Source organism: Rutilus rutilus (assembly GCF_951802725.1).
Source record: "Rutilus rutilus genome assembly, chromosome: 19".
NCBI classification, from domain to species: domain Eukaryota; kingdom Metazoa; phylum Chordata; class Actinopteri; order Cypriniformes; family Leuciscidae; genus Rutilus; species Rutilus rutilus.
This window is the reverse complement of record NC_140232.1, coordinates 8,466,288-8,486,327: the sequence shown is the minus strand read 5'-3', so window position 1 is coordinate 8,486,327 and position 20,040 is coordinate 8,466,288. Positions and strand designations below refer to the sequence as shown.

Below are 20,040 nucleotides of genomic sequence, written 5' to 3'. Positions count from 1 at the left end.
ATAAGCGCCTACAATATCCTGGTACCTAACCACATTGCCCATGGCAGTGTACTCAGAAAAAACGCAATTTATATCAGCATATAAATCAAAACTGCTTAATGTTACCGAATGAAATGTTGAACCCATGAAGAGGAAACGACCGTGAAGCTTTGGGGGTGTTGATGGACTCGATCTACTCCATCTGTGTTTTGATCATTATTCTGAATCCAATCCGGTCTTTGACAAGAATATGCGATTTTCTCATCTTTTTGTTTAAAATGTTGCTTTTTTGAAGAAACTTACCCACATTCAAGTAGTGATAAAAAAGGATGCATGAAGCTAGAATAACATGTTTTTAAAATGGAAAGAGTTAAAGTACAATTATATTTCAAGTATTAAAAATTAATACCTAAATTGGAACACAGTAGTATAACTTATGTATAAAGATAATGAATAAATAGTAAACTATAAGTATGTTATGTTCACTTAAAGAAAACTTACAAGTATACTTGCAGTATAAAACTACAAAGTGTACTTTCATAAACTAAAAAAAGTACTACACACATTAAAATAGTAAACTACTTGTATATTTATAAGTTGTAGTACAGATACAGTACAAACGAGAATAATGGCATTTTTGTACAAGCTAATATGATTCTTTAGGGTTTAAATTAAAAGTTTGTAATATACTTTAATTAAAAATTCTCATTAGTATTGTAAGAAAACACCCATTTTACCTGGTCAAAAACAGCTCTGTTTTCAGCACGCCGTTTAAGTGCATGTGTCTTTAAATCAGTGGTTCCCAATTCCAGTCCTCGTGACCCACTGCTCTGCACATTTTGTATGTCTCCCTTATTTAACACACCTGAACCAGATCATCAGCTCATTAGGAGAGACTCCATGAACTGAACTGAGTGTGTCAGATAAGAGAGACCTACAAAATGTGCAGAGCAGTGGGTCACGAGGACTGGAATTGGGAACCACTGCTTTAAATGATAATGCGCTTTGCTCACCCCGCCCCTCTGTTCTGTGCGTACACTGTTTGTAACACAATAACACAATAACCATAATGCGTTGTTCATTATAAACGTGGGATTATGAATTATATTGAGAACGTCGTACATAGAAAACATGCCGTAATGTACCCTGAGTGTAAACCTTAGCCGCATTCACCGTGAAGCGTGCAGCAAGCGATTTGCAAAGATTAATATAAATATTAATATAAAGATTAATAAAACATTACACTCACTTCTTCTTCTGGAGGTGCAGCAGGAAGACGAACAGTTGGTACCGATCCTTTTTTCAGAAGCAGCTTCTTAGCAAAACCAGCTTTATAACGTTACTGACCCTTGTTTGTAAAGCAGTCTGGTGTGTGAAATGATTCGCGCAAACATGAAAGCATTGATGTTGATCGTGGGGAATATTCCCTTCGAAAACAAAACTCAGCCACTGCGTCTTCAGCGGTTCGGATTTAGGAACATCAAAATGACTGCTGTGTTCCTTATTGCACCCAAGAACAGAACACCACAATTGCTTAGACGCCATTCTGCTCATAGACAGTGCTCCAGCGTATCAACAATGACCGCACCGGTCCGCGCAGACTATGATTGACAGCTCGCTCACGAGCGAGGGCGGGTCTGCGTTGAAACGCTGCTGTCAATCAACAATCGTGGGAGGGGCGTCCGACCGTGTGATGTCACAAGATCGAACGGCTTGATTTAAGATGGGGGGAAAACATATAAGAAGATAAAAACCACTGGATGGATTTTTATCATTTTATGATGGTTGTGTACAGGCACTGCCAACACACATTTCAGTACAATCAACTTGTAAAAATGCATGTACCATTATATGACCCCTTTAAAGCTTACTACGGTTACATTTATAGTACACTACTAATTAGTGTTGCTTTCGTCAACGAAAATTATGACGAAATATTGTCGTCAACGAACCGTTATCACCTGACGAAAACGAGACGAGACTAGACGTAAATGCATGGTCATGTGACGATGACTAAAATACATGTATAATGCAATATCGTTGACGAATAAAAACGAGACTAAATGTGGTTTAAAAAATAAAAACTATGCTAAAATGTCTCTTCATTTTCGTTGACCAAAACGAGACGAGACGAAATGTTATAACGTCACGACGAATGAGAGAGTTGTGCGTGAACCCATAGCTTTGTCGGCTTTAAATTCTGGATTGCGATCTGGTCACCCGATTATCAGCGAATTTAACAATATATTACTCCATTAGTTATTCTATTAAAATGTCTCATTGATATATTTGACACATTCATAATCATTACATTTGCCGGTTCTTTGTGACAGCTGTGCGTTATTGGCAGCGTCTCTGGTTACATGAACACGTCACCGCATCAGCGCCAGAACATGGAGATTTTATTTTAGAGAATAATCGCACAACCTATTCGATATTCTATAATTAAATAAACTAATCGAATATCCAAAAATCGTGACTCATCCCTGCATGGAATCTCTTGTTTCTTTTCCCAAATCTTCACTCACGTCACGTCTCACCCATTTTCTAAAGGTATTATAAACGTTTCTTGGTTCGCTTTTAATTAGGCCTATTATATTCGTATTCTTTACTGTGGTAAAGTAGAAAAACGCTGTAGGACAGATAGCCTACATTTGTACTTGCATGTCAAATTCTTTTTAACACAGTTTGTGCTTGTTATAGACATTGGGCGCGTCAAGTTTAGTTGTAAAGCGCGTTTCACACGCGCGGGTGATTTTTAGTTTCACTTTCTCTGGCAGCGCAATCTCAAACATAGCCTAAATATTTCGCCCTTGTGGAGGATAAAATGCGCTCTTCAAACCAATTTACATCAAGTAGAAAACACGAAGATATCATAAAGAGATCGATGGAGATCGATATCTTGTTTTCCTGCTCGTGTCCCACATCCCTCTCAAAGCGCCGAGTGTAGTATCACGCGTTTTTGTGTGGAAATATAAAACGAGTTTTTTTTTTTGTTTGTTTTTTAAATAACCCCCCAACCACAGCCGGTAGTTGGTCCATTACCGCGGTGGTAAAAAAAAACCTGCCACCGTCACAGCCCTAAATATAGGCCTACTAAATAGCCTATAAGATAGCCTTGTTTGAAATTCTATATTGACTGGGTTAAATAGAATCGCATTACTAAAAAGAGACTAAAATACAATTTTCATTGACTAAAACTAGACTAAAATGTCATCAGTTTTCGTCGACTAAAACTAGACTAAATGTCATCAGTTTTCGTTGACTAAAACTAGACTAAAATGTCATCAGTTTTCGTCGACTAAAACTTGACTAGACTAAAAAGAGTATGAATGTGACTAAAACTAATAAAAACTAAAATGACAGCCTGACACAAAGACTAGACTAAAACTAAAATTAAAACAGGCTGCCAAAAACAACACTACTACTAATTGGCTCACTTTTTAGTACATAAAAGTATACGTTATACTTTTATGTACTAAAAAGTGAGCCAATTAGTCCCAAGCAGTATTGAAATAGTACACTTACAAGTTTAATACTTGAACATTACTTAAGTATACTTTATGAAATTAACTCAAAGCATACTTCTTTTTCATAAGGGTTGTTGCACATTGTTCACAATTTTCAGGGAAACAGTTTTACAAATACCTTACTCAATTACAGTGGTCTCTGTATATTAATGGTATGGGTTACCCAAAAATTAAAACTTTCTAATAATTTACTCAAACTCATGTCATCCCTGATGTATATGATTTTCTTTTTTCAGGTGAACACAAATGAAGGTTTTTAGATAAGATATGTGGAGTCCATGTGAATGATCCATGCTCACCTGTTCTCTCTACAGGGTTCAGCACTGTTGGAGGACTCTGCAGACAAAGCCCCTGCTCCTGAGAACGGGACAGGAACCGCAGAGGATCTACCCCTTCCTCCTCCACCACCTCCCCCACCCACCAGCACCTTCATCCCTCCTCCACCTCCTCCTCCACCTCTTCCATCGGATCTGCCCCGTCCTCCCCCATCCACCAGCACACCAGCCCCTTCCCAGCGTCGCATGTCTTCCTCCTCCAGCAGTGAGTACTGACACCATCTCATCCAGAACTTCACAATCTTTTATCTCTCTTGGAAATGAATGGTGATATAAAGTGTTTAAAGGGGTCATGCATTAACAGCATTCATTTTCATTGTATATTTCATACCAAGTAACAATATACTGTCAATGTGAAAGCACAATTCAAGCCAGCTTTTGCGGTTATATTGTTTTGGTGCCTTTCAATTAAACAGTCCTTACAGGGATAGTTCACCCAAAAATAAAAATAGTGTCACTGTTTACGCACTCTCAAATTGTTCCAAACCTGTATATATGTCTTTGTTCTGATGTACACAAAGGAAGATATTTGAAAGAATGTTTGTAACCAAGCAGATGTCAGGCCCCATTGACTACCATAGTATTTTTTTCCTATGGTAGTCATGGTAGTTCCTATGGGGCCTCCTATGGTAGTTCCTATGGGGCCTGAGATCTGTTTGGTTACCAACATCCTTTAAAATATCTTCCTTTGTGTTCAGCAGAACAAAGACATTTATACAGGTTTGGAGCAACTTGAGGGTGAGTAAATGATGACAGAATTTTCATTTTTAGTTGAACTATCCCTTTAAGGCTGTAACACACCAAGCCGACGGTCAGCCATTGGCCAAAGTCGAGCCTTTGTTGAGAGGCTGTCAGTCTAGTTTTTTGCGGTCTGTTCCACACTGTCTGCACTTTTTGGACTCTGTCTGCAACTTTTTGGCCGGTTGGGTATTTTGAATTGGGATCAGACAGTTGGTGCAAGGGACAACTCTGATTGGCTGTTCAACTATTGAACGAGTGTACGAGAGCAAGAAAGCGATAAAAATTTGATGCTAAGAGTGTACAGACAGACAGCTCTTTTAATTTTACATCTTCACTTATCTGAGCATTTCCAACGCATTCTCATCCTAGGGCGTCATATACTGACACTTTTGACATTTCGTCTACATCCAACGCACATGGCACCCTTTAGCGTCAATATGACACGCACAGAGCTTTGTTCGGTTATGGGTAGGTTTAGGTCTGGGGTAGGGTTAGGGTTAGACCGCTAGGAAGCGCCTTCTGGCCCATATCTATCTGCGTCTCATATTGACGCTAAAGGGTGCCATGTGCGTTGGATGTAGACGAAATGTCAAAAGCGTCAGTATATGACGCCTTGGGATGATATCGGGCTGGCATTTCAATGCAAATATTTTTACTACAGCATGGACGTCTGGAATGAAGAAAGTAAAAACCAACTGATCAACATATTCAAAATGTTAAGCAAGTTCTCATTCTTTATGGTTTGTATGCCCGCAGACGAAGGTAGACTATACCATATATGTACTATATTCTATACTGCCTGCCTGTATAGACAGTTATTTCCTCTCACGCAGGCACAGAACATACGTACTAGTAGTCTTTGCAATGTATTCAATCTCAACATTTTAACATCACTGGTTCTTTGATGTCGGTTTGGTGTGTCACAGGCTTTATAATTAACCAGGCTGTTTTTGTTATGGTAACTTTAAAGGGCGTTCATACTAACAGCAATATGCAATGACAAAGTGATTTAGTTATTTTCAGTTAGCGAATTGAGGCAACATGAGTGACAGCAACCATTGACAATGCAACAAAGTTGACCACGGCTCAGATTTATGCAAATGAAGTTGCATAATGAGCAGCAATGCAATGCGGTGACTACTAATGGGGGTGTAGACAGTGATTTGTAGCCTGATACAGTTGGATACAGTGATGGAGAAGGAACACATATTAGCCTTACAGCAGTCAGATTTGTCTATTTACTTTAGGAATTTAACCATTGACAATGCACGCACCCCTTAAGACTTCTATGTGAAGGCCTTTAGTTATATTTAGCTGACCTCTTTGCCTGTGAAATAAGTAACAATGATTACTTAGGGGTTATGTATTTGACCCTTTCACTTGTTTGACCCTTTGTTCATAGTTTGACCCCTTTAATCTTCTCCTATCCCTAGAGGGCAGATTATTAGTGCCAGAAAGTGATGACAAATATAGCCATGCTATGCCACAGCTTTGACAGATTGTACAAAATAAGTTAATACGTTGATACTTTTTTATAAAACCCAGTAGATTTGTGTGTTTCACGTTTACTATTTACACGTAAGGTCACCACTGTTCAATTTTCCTGCATGCAAGTCTTCAAAAGCCCTCAAAAGGAGGAAGAAAATGTCTATAAGAAGCTGAAGACTCAGGAACAAGACTCCCAGGATGGCCTTATCAAGTACATTTATTGTGCCAAAATCCAGGATGAACTTTTATTCTTAAAGAAATATTTCTGGCTAAAAACAAGTAAAGGGCTATTGATGGCATCTTTTGCAGGATGTGGATTACCACAGAAAAGTGTTTTGTATAGTGTTACAACTCCCCCAATATAAATGACTAAAGTTTTGCCTGTGTGATGATGTTGCAGGTTGATCCGAATAAACACATTTATTTATTTATTTTAAGTTAGGTGAACTTCTACTTATATCCTGATAAACCGGAAGCAGTGAACACTGCATAAGGATCCTGTCAATCAGAACACAGCTAGACTATCTAAACTATCTATAAACACAGCTAGACTATCTTTGTCAAATAGTTGGTGATTTGAGAAATATCCTGTGAAATAGTATACAGTATCTAACTAATGCTAAAAGTCCAGATACTGGGAAACCAACAAATTGCAGCAGGGAAAATAGCTACAGTACATTGAATTTATGTACTTTAGACAAAGTAATTCGTCCAAACTCTTTAGACCATTGGAAAAACACAGGGGTCTAAAAATGTTGCATAGGCACCATCCTACATTTGATATTACAATCATTTCTCAAATTGTGTGATTCAGAGAACGAATGTACGCACAAAAAATGTACGTACGTTTCTCCAGATGTAAAATATATATAAATATTGCACAGTGTAATGGTTTCTCCAGTCAACGTCCAAATCCTTTAATTGAGAATGGCGAGTGGCAAGAATTGCTTAGATTCCCAAATAACTGCAGTACTCCGACTCTGTGCCACAAGGAAAAGTGTGTACAACTGTTTAGAACCTGACATGGCGATAAGCACTTTTTCACGTCAAAGACCGTTTTAAAAAATGTGAATGTTGACGTGGATTTTAGCAAAAGATCAAATCTGTGCATACACACGTTTTATAAATGAGACCCCATTTGACTAAAACTGCAAGTGGAAGCCAGGCATCTGTTGCATTTGTCATCAATGTTAGGGTGTATTTTAGAGAGCCAGACCTTGGAAAAATTATCTCTCTGAAATATTGTAAATAGTATGGATTCTCCAATTTTCTCTTTATTACGCAAAAGCCACTCTCAAGCCCTTTTTAGCTTCAGTTGTAATATAACCATCTAAAGCCAAACAATAAAATAATTGTATGTGGTAATCAACAGTATATCACAGATGCTGTTGACAGATTGCAAATTATTTTTAACAGAGAATATTCCTTTAAAATGTTTAATATGAAATTTAACATGACTGGTGTGAGCGCATAGGTGTCAATTTACGTATTTGTGTTTGCTTGGATCTTCAGCCATGGGTGAATGTGCAACCAATCTAACATCCAATTTAAAATATTCATGCTGTTTAGTCTGCTATCCTAAACCGTTTATTTAAACCAGATGTTGTGGATATCAGTAGACATGTCCATGTTCAGTCCAACTCTCGATATCACCAAGTGCTCTCCAAGAGCACAAGATGGAAGACTTAGAAACAGCCACAAGGTAAATCTTACAAAGTTCTAGCCTGTTAACATGAGATCTGGCGGCCTGCTCATTCCAAAGTCTATTTACGAATTAATGTGCATGGGCTATTGTTACTTTGAAATCGGGTTTAGTGTTCTGCCATTTACTTAATTGTTCTTCCTCCAAGGGATACTTGACATGTCTTCAGGACAGGACAATATCCATGATGTGTTGTACAATTCAGTGTTATGTCAGGGAAATGTAACACTTTATACAGACTCACTAGCCCTTGATTTACACCGTCCATTTGCATCTATGGTGGCCTGTGAAAGAGAAAACAAAAGCAGTGAATACACAGACAGAAAGCCCAACACTATCTGGCTGGACACCTGATTTCCTTCTTCTGTTGCAAAGAATTGGTGTTTTAAGGTACTCAAGCAAGAAATAATGAATCTCTAATTCTTCCATCATTTTTATTGATTATACATTTGAACAAACTCATAACCATGTGTATTAAAGGATTAGTTCACTTTCAAAAACAATTTTGCTGATAATTTACTCACCCCAATGTCATCAAAGATATCCATGTCTTTCTTTCTTCTGTTGAAAAAAAAAGTACGTTTTTTGAGGAAAACATTCCAGGATTTTTCTACACAGAATGGACTTCAATTGCAACCAACCGATCGTTTCGCTAGATAAGACCCTTATTTCTCGACTGGGATCGTATAGAGACTTTGAAGCTGCATTGAGACGGACATTTGAACCTTCTTTGAACATTGGAATAGTTGGTTGCCATTGAAGTCCATTCTGTGTAGAAAAATCCTGGAATGTTTTCTTAAAAAACCTTAATTTCTTTTCGACTGAAGAAAGAAAGACATGGATATCTTGGATGACATCGGGGTGAGTAAATTATCAGCAAAACATTTTTTGACAGTGAACTAATCCTTTAAATGTTAAGTGTGTGACTTGTCCTGCACAGTTTTGATAAATTCGTATGACTGGATGAAGAAAGGTGCAATTTTCACCAGTCAGATAATAAAATGGGTAAAAATGGCTTGGACAAGTAAGCAAACATCCTGCTTACTTGCTACTGTAGCAACCACCCAGGGTACCATTGCAACCTCCTTTAGCAATTCCATGGTAGCCATTCAGATGACCATAGAAACCCCCTAACAATGCTCTAGCAACCACACAAAACACCCGAACAGCCACCAGAGTACCCTAGCAACCTACTGCGCATACAAAAAGACCTCAGAACACCTTTGCAACCTCATAGCAAATACCTAGCAACCAAACCATCTGCCTGAGGGCAAGTTTTGTATGAGCAAGCACTTTAGACAAAGATCCAGTGTTTTATTGCCCTGTTCCATTTGACTGGTTTAGGAATTTAATAAATGTTTTCAATCAAATATTTTCAGAGCATATATAGATTATAATGAACACAATTAATTGATTCGTTTTTTTTTTGTCTTTGCCATTTGAATTGATTTAAAAATTAAAAAGGCACTTGTTGTATTTAGTGAAGAGGCAAACAGATAATTAAAACAATATTGTGTTTCATTGTGTTTCGTTTTTTGTTTGTTTGTTTGTTTGTTTGTTTCATCTCCTCCATGTCCTTACTGTATTTGTCATCCCATCATCCTCTGTGTCTGCCTTCACCACACCTGTCTTACTGAACACCTGTCTGCTGGGATCTGTCTCTCTTTCTCTCTGGCTGTCTGCTTTGCATGGACACTTTGCTGTGCCTTCTGGCTTTCCATATTATTCTCTTCTTATGATGCAATCGCTCTAAAGAAGTAGATCTTTCTTCTACGCATCTGTCTTCCTCTGTCAACCCTGCTCCAGAAACACTCCGTCAGAGGAAGAGTAAGTATTTTCCCCCAAACCTCATTATGTGTGTGTGTGTGTGTTTGTGTTTGTGTTGACATTTATATGTTTCATTCTTTACATTAATTCTTCTAATTTCCCTTCATTGAGAGCATTAAGTGTGTTGTTTGTTTGGCTACTAGACCACAAGCTGAAGTAATCATTTTCATTTTCAATTATCAATCATTTTCAATATTACCATGAATATTTTAGTCACTTCAGATAGCCAAAGAAACCACAGCACCCAGAGTGAGTTTTTCTGTGATTCCAGTTTCGATCAGCCCACAGGCTTCCCAGATGCTGTGGGGACTCTGGCACATCAGCTGTGATTGTTAATACAGCTTAGCTATATTGAATGATGAAATTGTGCTGAGGGTGAGGTTGTTTTGTGGCTCAAAACACTTTTTTTTTTTTTTTAAGTCAACATGAAATGGCATTCACAACCCATTTTACTGCTGTATTTCTGAGTGAAACAGGATAGTCAATGATAAATTGTTATAAAAAGTGGGCGTGTCATACCAGAATGGAGGCAGGTGGTTGGTTGACACCAAGAGGTCTTGAAGACATCAGCAGATAAGTAAAGTTGTTTCAGACACAGAGCAAGTTGTTATATTTTGATGAAAGATTATGAAATGCACTGATTAATTATCTGCAATAAAACCATTGGAACTTTTGTTTTCATGTTGACTTATCCTCTTAAAAATCGTTTACAATTTTGATAAATGTATTGAATTTACAAGCAATTCATCTATTAAAGTGCTGTCATTTGACACTGGTCTGCAGAGTCATACTGTAGTGAATGAGTATAAAGGTGTGTAAACAGTGGGTGGCCTTATTGACTCTGCCCTCCCGTCAACGCAACACCTTCAACCTACGTCACATCATTCCTCACTATGCACAGCTATTGTTAACATCTTGATCCTCTTTTTTCTGCTCGTATTCAGGCTCAAGTTCTTCTGTTTGCCTTTGTTTAAGTTATTAACGTGATATTTAGTTACAGTTCATAAATGAAGATTTGTCAAGTCAAGGTTGAAGGTAATGTATAGTGTGTTTTTACTGAGATATATGATGATTTATTTAATAGTTAATGCTGGGTAAAATAGCTGAAATATAAATTATATTTTGATGAATTTATTTCTTTTTTTATTTACTTGAAATTACTGAAAGGGTTTTGTTCAGTCAGAGGAACTATTATTTCAACCAAACAGACATTGTTACCAAGTAAATGGTCAGTGATAACAAAGTAAAGAAAAATTAACATCATGTTTTCCATACTTGAACAAAGTGAACAAAGGGAGGAGTGATATATAGTCATTTTCATTTATATGCATGAATAAATCAGTTCATACAGTAGTTATTAATAGCAATGTTTACCTATACATGTTGACATTTTAAGTGATGTCCCAAATGCAAAGGTAAAATTTTAGTTAAATTGATTTGTTGAATATGATCAATGGTGGTTCTCAACTAGTTTCTTCAGAGCCCAGATTTTACATTTTATATCATTTGGCAAGCCCACACAGTTGCAAAACTGTGTATTTGTAATCTGGCCCATATTTTCTTTTGTCATTTTGGTAATGAGGATTTTTTTGAGGATTTTGAGGATTAGGGCATGATATATTTGTTCCAAAGTACTGTAGAGTTTGTATAAACATCCCTTTAAAAGTTGTTAAGCATATAGTATTGCTGTCGTATCAATGCAAATGACATGTTGTAAGTTGCATTTTATTATTAGGGTCAAAGCACTGAAGGTGCGTAGTGTTCCTATTCTTCTTCTTCTTCTGCTCTTGAAGTCTATGGCAGCCCATAGAACCGCTTGCTGGAAAGTTATGAAATTTGGCACACAGATAGAGGACTGTCTGAACATTAACCACAGTGATTTTTGAGTCTCTAACTCAATCGCTTTTGCACCAACAACTGTCCAAATTTTCACTTTTACGTGATAGTCAGTTACACTGTGTTCAGTCGCACACCGATTACATCACTTGCCTATCATGGCATTTTTTATAGTAAAAAATGTTTTTGTTCAGTTAGAGAACAGACACTATAATTAAAAACTGAACGCGAACGAGAGTCGCAGCACTGATCAGCAGCAAGAATCAGATTTATTTTAGCACAGGATGAGAGTGAGGTGAGCTGAATGCGAGCTGACTGACAAGACAATGGCGAAATATTTGGTTTCAAAGCGAAATGTTTAAGCACCTATTTGGCAATATTATGGATTTAAACCCAATGCTAATAGGGAACCTGCAAACAACTTACATAGGAATGAATTTGAAATGATCGCTGTGCTCCCAAAAATGTGAATAACTTTTGAATAAATTAGCCTATTGCAATGAAACTGGTCTTAACAGAGAACATAGATACCAATTTTGCCATAGTTGACCGATCTTCCTGTCCGTCATTTTGATTATCTTTAAAACCGTACTTTTTCAAACTCATCCTAGACCGGTGGTACAATTTTCACCAAAATCGAATTATACCATCTTCAGACATGGATTTCTTGTCGATAGATGAAACAGTTCTCGTATATCACATCAACAAATTGATGGCATGATGCCAAAACTACTGAGGCTCTATCTCTGCAATACTTTGGCATATTGACACCAAACTTTGCATGCGTCATTATAACCTCTGACCACACCACATCAATTTGGTCACAGCGTCACCTATTGGTCGAAAGAGATAAACCATTAAATCATATTACTAGTGATTTTCAGCTAAATGTTTTAATTAATTGCTCATTGTTGCACTTGGTCTGGGGCTCCCAGCCATGCTGTCATGACTTATCGTCTTGTTTGCTGGTTTTGAAGTTTTTTTTTATCATGACGGAAGACCAAGTAGAGCAGTTTTAACCAGCTAAGACAGCTAAGACGCCATCTTAGGCTGGTTTAAGTTGTTTATTTTTCAGCGGGCAATGGTAATTTGTACGGTCATTGTAAGGTAATTTGTAGACATGGGTGGATTTATCGACATCTTATGAAAGAAAATCAACAGAAAGCATCTTTTTCAGGTGTGTTATTCATCGTTTATATGTTGCTCAGCATGATGTGTGAGACTCTTTTTACTGTTAATCCACTCAGCTGGTTGCTGAGCAAGAGTTGGAGAGTTAGAGCGAGAGGGTGGCTGATCAGAGGACAGAACTGTGAGTAAGGAGAAGGGTCAGTGAGAGTGAGGAGAGGACATAGGGTCAGTGAGTGGACTTCAAATCCAGCTCCAATTTGGCAGCCGTCTCTTGTCAGAGTTGATTACCGCTGATCCGTTCTGACTTCCCCCAACTGTGATGAGCCACCGGCAGTAAGCGAACGCAGTGTTTTTTGTTCTTGGGGGAGGAGAGGAGAGTTTGAATCAGGAGGGTTGTAGATCTGACTGGTTCTCTCGGTCTGAGAAGACTTATTCATAACCACAGCTATGACAAAACAATAGCACGTCTGTTTCAAGGCATTCTGGAGATTTAAATCAAGAACACCAGGTGATGTACTTTATTTGATTATTTCTTTAATACTGTTCATTTATTTCAGTTTATATATGTAAGAAGTTGAAAAATTACATTGAGAGTTTGAGTAGTGCAGTGGTCTAGAGTTATACTTTTTAAATACAAATTTTATGTATTTTTATTTTTCATTTTTACATAATTTAGCTTTGTAGTTTTTTTCTTGCACAGTAGATTTGTGTTCTATTTATACCTGTAGCTGTCAGCATTCATTTATATTTGGTAATACGTGCTTTTCTGGTGATTTAAAACGTTATGGTTAATAGTATTTTTTTCTCACTTTATATAATTTCCATAATTAAAGAGGATACAATCATGTTAAGAGTAAAATTTGTAGATTGTTTAGAGATTGTTATTAGACACTGTGTACAACAACCTTTTGTTTTCTGGCACTGCAATGTATTGTGGCACTAAAACTTAAAGAGCAGAGGCCACATTTGGTCAAGTAGATTATGTTATATAACAATCTTAAATTTAAGATATAAGTTCTATATTTTCACACCACAAGTCTCATTAAATCCCATTTGTCCTCATTTGCCAGCCACTATCCTATTGTTCTCTTTCAAATTCACCAAATTTCTGCAAAGAATTATGGTAATTAGAATTATTATTGTAATATATTTGTGAATTTTCATTCAGTATTTTCTACACATCAGGCATTTGAATCGTCAAGGCATTTGAATATTGTCATGTACGTTTTAAATCATTTTGATGGTTGAAACTTCAACAAAGGCCTGAATGTTTTTTTTTCTTTACTTTTTATGGTCTTTACTTTTGGTCCTTTCTTTTCAAAACTTTTAGTGAGTGGATTATTTTAATTAGTACTGTTAAGTACTAGCACAGTTACTGAGTGCTTTAGACATTTGTTTAGACGTCTGGGGTTTTAAATGAAATATTTAGGGGAGAAGCTTGTCCGGTGTGTCTCTCTCTTTCTCTTCACGCATCCATTCATCCTGGCTCAGTTTCCCTCTGTCTTTATCTCAGGCAATAAATCCTTCAACATGATGTCCCCCACTGGAGATAATTCTGAGCTTCTGGCCGAAATTAAAGCTGGGAAGAGTCTGAAGCCGACACCTCACACTAAAGGCTACACGACCGTATTCTCTAACAGCGGCCCAGCGGGGAACAATGTAGGTCACGCTCCCTTTCTTTTTTAATTTTACTTTCTTACTAAATTTAGTTCTTACCTATAGTGAAAACACTTCATTTCCTGAAGCATGTCAAGAGCATTGTTATTACTGTAATGTTTTACTTATAAGTTTGTTTTGAGCTTATAAGTTTATATAGTTGATATACTTATAAGTTAGTATTATGTATATGTGACCCTGGACCAAAACCAGTCACATGGGTAAATTTTTTTAAATTGAGGTTTATACGTAATCTGAAAGCTGATAAATAAGCTTTCCATTGATGTATGGTTTGTTAGGATAGAACAATATTAGGCTGAGATACAACTATTTGAAAATCTGGCATCTGAGGGTGCAAAAAAATCGAAACATTGAGAAAATCACCTTTAAAGTTGTGACACAAAATCACACTCACAAAAATAAATGTTTTATATATTTACAGTAGGACATTTACAGAATATCTTCATGGAACATGATCTTTATTTAATATCCTAATGATTTTTGGAATAAAAGAAAAATCGATCATTTTGACCCATACAATGTATTGTTGGCTATTGCCACAAATATATGTGACTTGTGACTGGTTTTGTGATCCAGGGTCACATATTATTAATAGTGATTCTCAGAAATGAAAAGTATTTTATTTTATAATATGAGTTACAGCTGTTGTCTACTTCTAACCTGTGATCTCTCATTTGGGTGTCACTGGCAATGTTTGGCTTGAGATGTGAAGTAATATTGTTTGATTTGGAAATACTGATGCTTATCGATAGAAACAAAAGCCAAATCAGATATGTCACATAGATACCAATGGACAGGATGGACATGGAGTGATATTTCTTTAAAAACATGAGAAAAGAATAATGCATTGAATACGAATAGAAAAAAGTCCAGTTATTATTATGGAGATAGATACATTAAAAATGGATCAGTATTCCCAAACTACTAGGGCCACAAAAGTAATGAAATTCAGAACAAAATTACAGTGTATAAAGTTGTAGTTTGGTGCATAATAAAAGTGCAGCTCAGCAATCGGGCCCCAAATCTATTGTCCAGGATAATTCAACCAGTTCAGTGAGATGCTTGTGTAACTCAGTTATTGGTACTGTAACACAATAGCACAATTTATCAAAGTTATGTAATTGAGGAAATGACAGTTGGAGCGTTCGAATCCTTTCATCTAACTTAATTTGCTGACCAGTAATTTCTTGATTAGAACAAGAAGAGGTCTGACACATGTATGGTTGCTTATGTAAATGAATGTTTCAATTTTTCCAAAGTTTAATGTTGAGTAACTATTACAGGTATCATAATTACAAGATGACTCTGTTGTTGTGTTGAAGACATTTATTCTCTAAACTGACAATAAGTTGAAATGTACTGGTTTTATTACATAACAACGGTAAATTTGGATAAGTCTGAGCTGTCAAAAAATTCTGAATTGCCAAACAGTGATTTTGAGTCTGACAAAGACATAATTAGGATGGAATTTTTGAATTGCTTAATTTTTGTAATGCATTGTTTAAAATGTATGCGACATACAATATTTTTCAAAGAACCATATAACCAACTTAAGAACCCTGGTTCTTTATAAGAAAAGAGAGCAGAGACTCTCAAGTTTGCTTCAAAAATCAGATTTTACTTTGAACATAAAATAGCAAATGCAAAAAGAAAAGGTTTATTGTACAAAAATAAACAAAAAAGTCTATAAGATAAGTGACATTTATTAATATTAACAAGAACTATATAGACAGCCAATAATTAATCTCGCAAAACAATGTTTAACCTCATTGCAAGTGAACCCGATTCTTTTTAGGAAGACAATTGTTAACTGATCCTTAAGCCCGGGACACACCAAGCCGACGATTGGCCGACAGCTTCCAGCCCACTCAGTTTTTTTGGTGTTTTCTGCAATGTTGGCTCTAGTCGGACGCTGTCGGGGTTTTTTGGGCCAATTCGGTGAGAGAGAGAACTCTGATTGGCTGTTCAGCTTTTAGAATGAGTCAAAACAGCGAGCAAAGAAGTCAAAACGGTACAGATAGAAGGCTGTTCTAATTTTACGTCATCTTACCTGAGTGTTCCTGGGCGATTTGAGTTACGGTTTGTGTACCTGCAGCCTGCAGCGTCGGTTTCCCTTTTTGAACGACGAATATAGACAAATAAATCTGCCGAAATAGACAGATGTCTCATTTACACGCAGGCGCAGAAAGCGCATGCTAGTTGGCAGTCAGCTGTAGTTCTCTTGGTGTGTTCAAGTGCAGATTTTTTGCCCGAACGCAGGCGACGCGAGTTCTTTGGCGTCAGTTTGCTGTGTCCCTACCCTTAGATGCTGCGAAGAACCATTGAAGAGTCTTTATTTTTATTTTTATTATTCTATTCAGCAGTCACTATATCTATATTTTCTTCTGCAACATTCAATTCTGATTTATCAATTTGAATTCCAGGAGGAACGTCCATCATCGCCGCCACAGCTTCTGCCAAAACCCCAGTCCAACGACACCCAATCCGCGAAGCCAGAATCTCCACCGCCTGTTTGTCCACCCACGCCACCCACTCCCACCACCAGTGGTGGGTCACCCCAGAACCTGTCCGTTTCACAGAGCAGTGAGCAGCTTGCAGCCACCGTCAATGGAAATACTGCTGTTGGCCAGAGCAAATCCAGTGTGGTGGATGTTGAGAATCTGGTGCCCACACATGACGAGCAGGGCCGAGCCATCCCAGAGTGGAAGAGACAGGTGATGGTGAGGAAACTACAAGTGAAGATGCAGGAGGAGGAAGAGAACAAGAGAAAGGTGAGTGATGAATCAGTTGGGTGTTTTAAACATAAGCTGAGGCAGTGCATCTCTTATCCAGCGTAGATTTCAACATTTAGACACTTTAACCAAAGCTTTCAAATCCTAGCCTCATAACATACTTAAAGACCCCACAGAATCACAATTTGAGTTTTTTGGCTTTGACTCCATGTGTTTAAGGTCATCTATATGCTAGTAGGCCTACATTCCTAAGAGCTGACAAAACCTGCATGCAATCCCAACATCCCAAAAATATCGATCCAATATATTTCCTTTCCCATACATTAACTGGTTACAAAGGAAGTAGCTGGTATTTATTCATTCTAAAACTCTTTTGTCAATGTTTTGTCAAGGCATTTCATGGGGTCCTTAAGCATGTTAAATAATCACTATGTTCGGAATAGCATACTAATATACTACTGTTTTTGCAGTACATGAATATTGTGCACAGTATGCAAACTGTCTTTATACATAGAATGCACCTCACTTGACCTTTCATTTTAATTGTAATGAATGAAAGTAATATAAGGTGTGATTTCTTGACTTATTTAATTGGGCTTCCAAAAGTTATGACAAGTTAAGATAGTATATTATTTAAAATACAAAGTAACCTTGTTTATTTCCTAGATACTTGGTTGCTACTCACATGTAACATGATGAGGTCGTGTGACAACAATGTATCATGCTGCTGTTAATAGTATGCAGTATACAGTGCACTCTAAGTAACAAGCTTGTATTCACTTCTGAACATAGCCAATCTCACAGTTCATGTCTAATTGTTTTTAAATGTTTATATAGACTGCTGTTTATAAAAAAATGACTAACAATTTAACATTTACAATTAATAATTGGAAATAAGTGCACTTTCTCAGCTTATGAGATCAACAGTATCCTCCTGTAGTTTTAGTAGTGTGAGCTATAGTATCACCTCATTAGATTTTAAAAAGGCTTATGATTTAAAATGTAAATGATAACTTTGAAATTGAGGTTTGTGCTACAGTTTCTACATGGAGGATAGCTAAGCAATGAGTCTCTGCATGGTGATTTTTGCATAACACTTTAGTTTAGGGTCAAATTCTCACTATTAAGTAACTGCTCATTAGCATGCATATTACTAGGATTACTAGGATATTGGCTGTTTAGTAGTTCTTATAAAGCACATATCAATGCCTTATTCTACATGACCATACTCGACATCCTTTATTCTACCCAATACATAAAATTAACAACTACCTTACTTACTATTAATAAGCAGTTGAGGCAAAAGTTGTAGTTAATACATAGTTAGTAGTGAGAATTGGACAATAATCTAAAGTGTGACCGATTTTTGAGTATACACTCTTTTAGAAAACTATATCCAACCATTTAGAAAAGATCTATTAATTTAAAACAAATTGTGGTCATTCACTTCTCCATTAGACCCTAATGAGAAACTGGCTAATGAGTTTATGATCTTTGGGTAACCATAGCAGTGTCGTGTGAATGAGCAAACATTTGTGCAGCTCTGAATTATTTCATAACTGCGGCCATATATGGGTTAGCAGGAATTGTCAGTACATAAATCCTAGAAATATGTTGTTAATAGATGAAAGGATTGAGAATTAGTGTTGGGATGAGATATTAATTGGTGATTGAATCAATAATATTGTGTGGCTGTTATATGTGTATATATTTTATCCAGGGAACATTGCTTTACATGACAGCATGCATCAGTCAGCTAGGCTAGATTACTTCTACTTGCCTTAGATGGTATTATCGAATCACTTTTACAGGCTACTTTGTTCCTACATATTTATTTAATTATTGTGAATAAATCGATGTTTCCCTCTGGCATGTACTTGATTACAAAGTCAAATAGCTGGGGAAAAAAACATGTATGTAAGAGTTGGCTCTGATTTGAAAAAGCTTAAATTGTAAAGAGTTTTATATTACTGATCAGACATAGTTTTCAACCTATGGCAAAGACAGACTTTAAAAATAATACTCAATCTTTAGTTTTGGTCTGGTTTTCATGATATCGTGTAGCGTGACATTTGGTTGGCTTTTCCTATACTTTGTGTTGAGTGATGCAGTGTTTAATTTGGGGCTGTTGTGACTATCCAAAGACAAGCCTAAGTGTGTTTGACATTTACTAAGGAAGTATTAGTTTAATGTGGCTTACTGGCGATGGTGCACGACAGCTCTAAGTTTTTACATGGGGATTCAGTGGTGTGATGCAAAGCCCCTTCACACTGCAACTGGTGCTTGGTCATCTTGCTCATTAAGCTTTTATTTTTATCTTATACTTCCATGCATCTTGTTAACACTCAGAAAGCAAGTGGAAATTGTTCAAGTTCCCTGGAAACACAAGCTAAATCTAATTTACAGATAAAGTAAGGAAACTTCTGGGTCATTTTCAAATGAATGTCTATATGGACAGCGTCTATGGCAGGCTGCGGAATTACCGGCATTAAATTTAGACTTGTATTCATCAAACTGAATGGGAAACATGTACTGTAAAAACACTTAAAGTGTACAACACACGTACAACACTTATATTACTCTAAATACCCTAACAATGGAAGTCCAGCAGAAAAGTGGCCAGCAAATCTTGAATATTACACGTTATTATTAAACTGGTGTGATAGAATTGCTTACCAAACCTGTCTGTACAAAGTTGTAACTAATCTTTAAATTAATGTCATGACCAGCTAAAAATAAACCCAGTTTGACGGTATCTGCACAAGAATACCAGGAAGTGACATAACACATTTATCAGCTTAATGGGAAAACAAGAAGTATTTACATGGAACTGAGTCATGCACACTCCATCCACAAAGATTATGTTGGTAACCCACAGGGACAGTTTAGGCAACTTTATGGCACAAGGAATTCAAGTGCGTTTACAAAAATATGAGCTTTTAAATCCACTGGCCTACTTACCTAACAGACTTCCATAGTATGCGTTTTATAGTCCCTGTTTGTTTGTTTCTTCTTCTTTTTTTACAAACTGAATTGCATTTAAATTATTGTATTCAATATTCGGT

The 20,040-nt window shown here is 36.8% G+C and overlaps 1 protein-coding gene across 2 annotated transcripts in view; it reads left to right on the top strand.

Annotated features, from left to right (window-relative positions):
* espn (espin) overlaps positions 1–20,040 on the top strand; it is a 79,291-nt gene that overhangs the window by 50,457 nt on the left and 8,794 nt on the right. Inside the window, exons 9-12 of one of the 2 annotated variants that reach the window (XM_084389560.1) lie at positions 3,824–4,049; positions 9,531–9,602; positions 14,080–14,225; positions 16,667–17,014. In XM_084389560.1, the coding sequence (XP_084245686.1) occupies positions 3,824–4,049; positions 9,531–9,602; positions 14,080–14,225; positions 16,667–17,014 (792 nt within the window). The remainder of the gene's footprint in view (positions 1–3,823; positions 4,050–9,530; positions 9,603–14,079; positions 14,226–16,666; positions 17,015–20,040) is intronic. The other variant, XM_084389561.1, reaches the window with a different exon arrangement.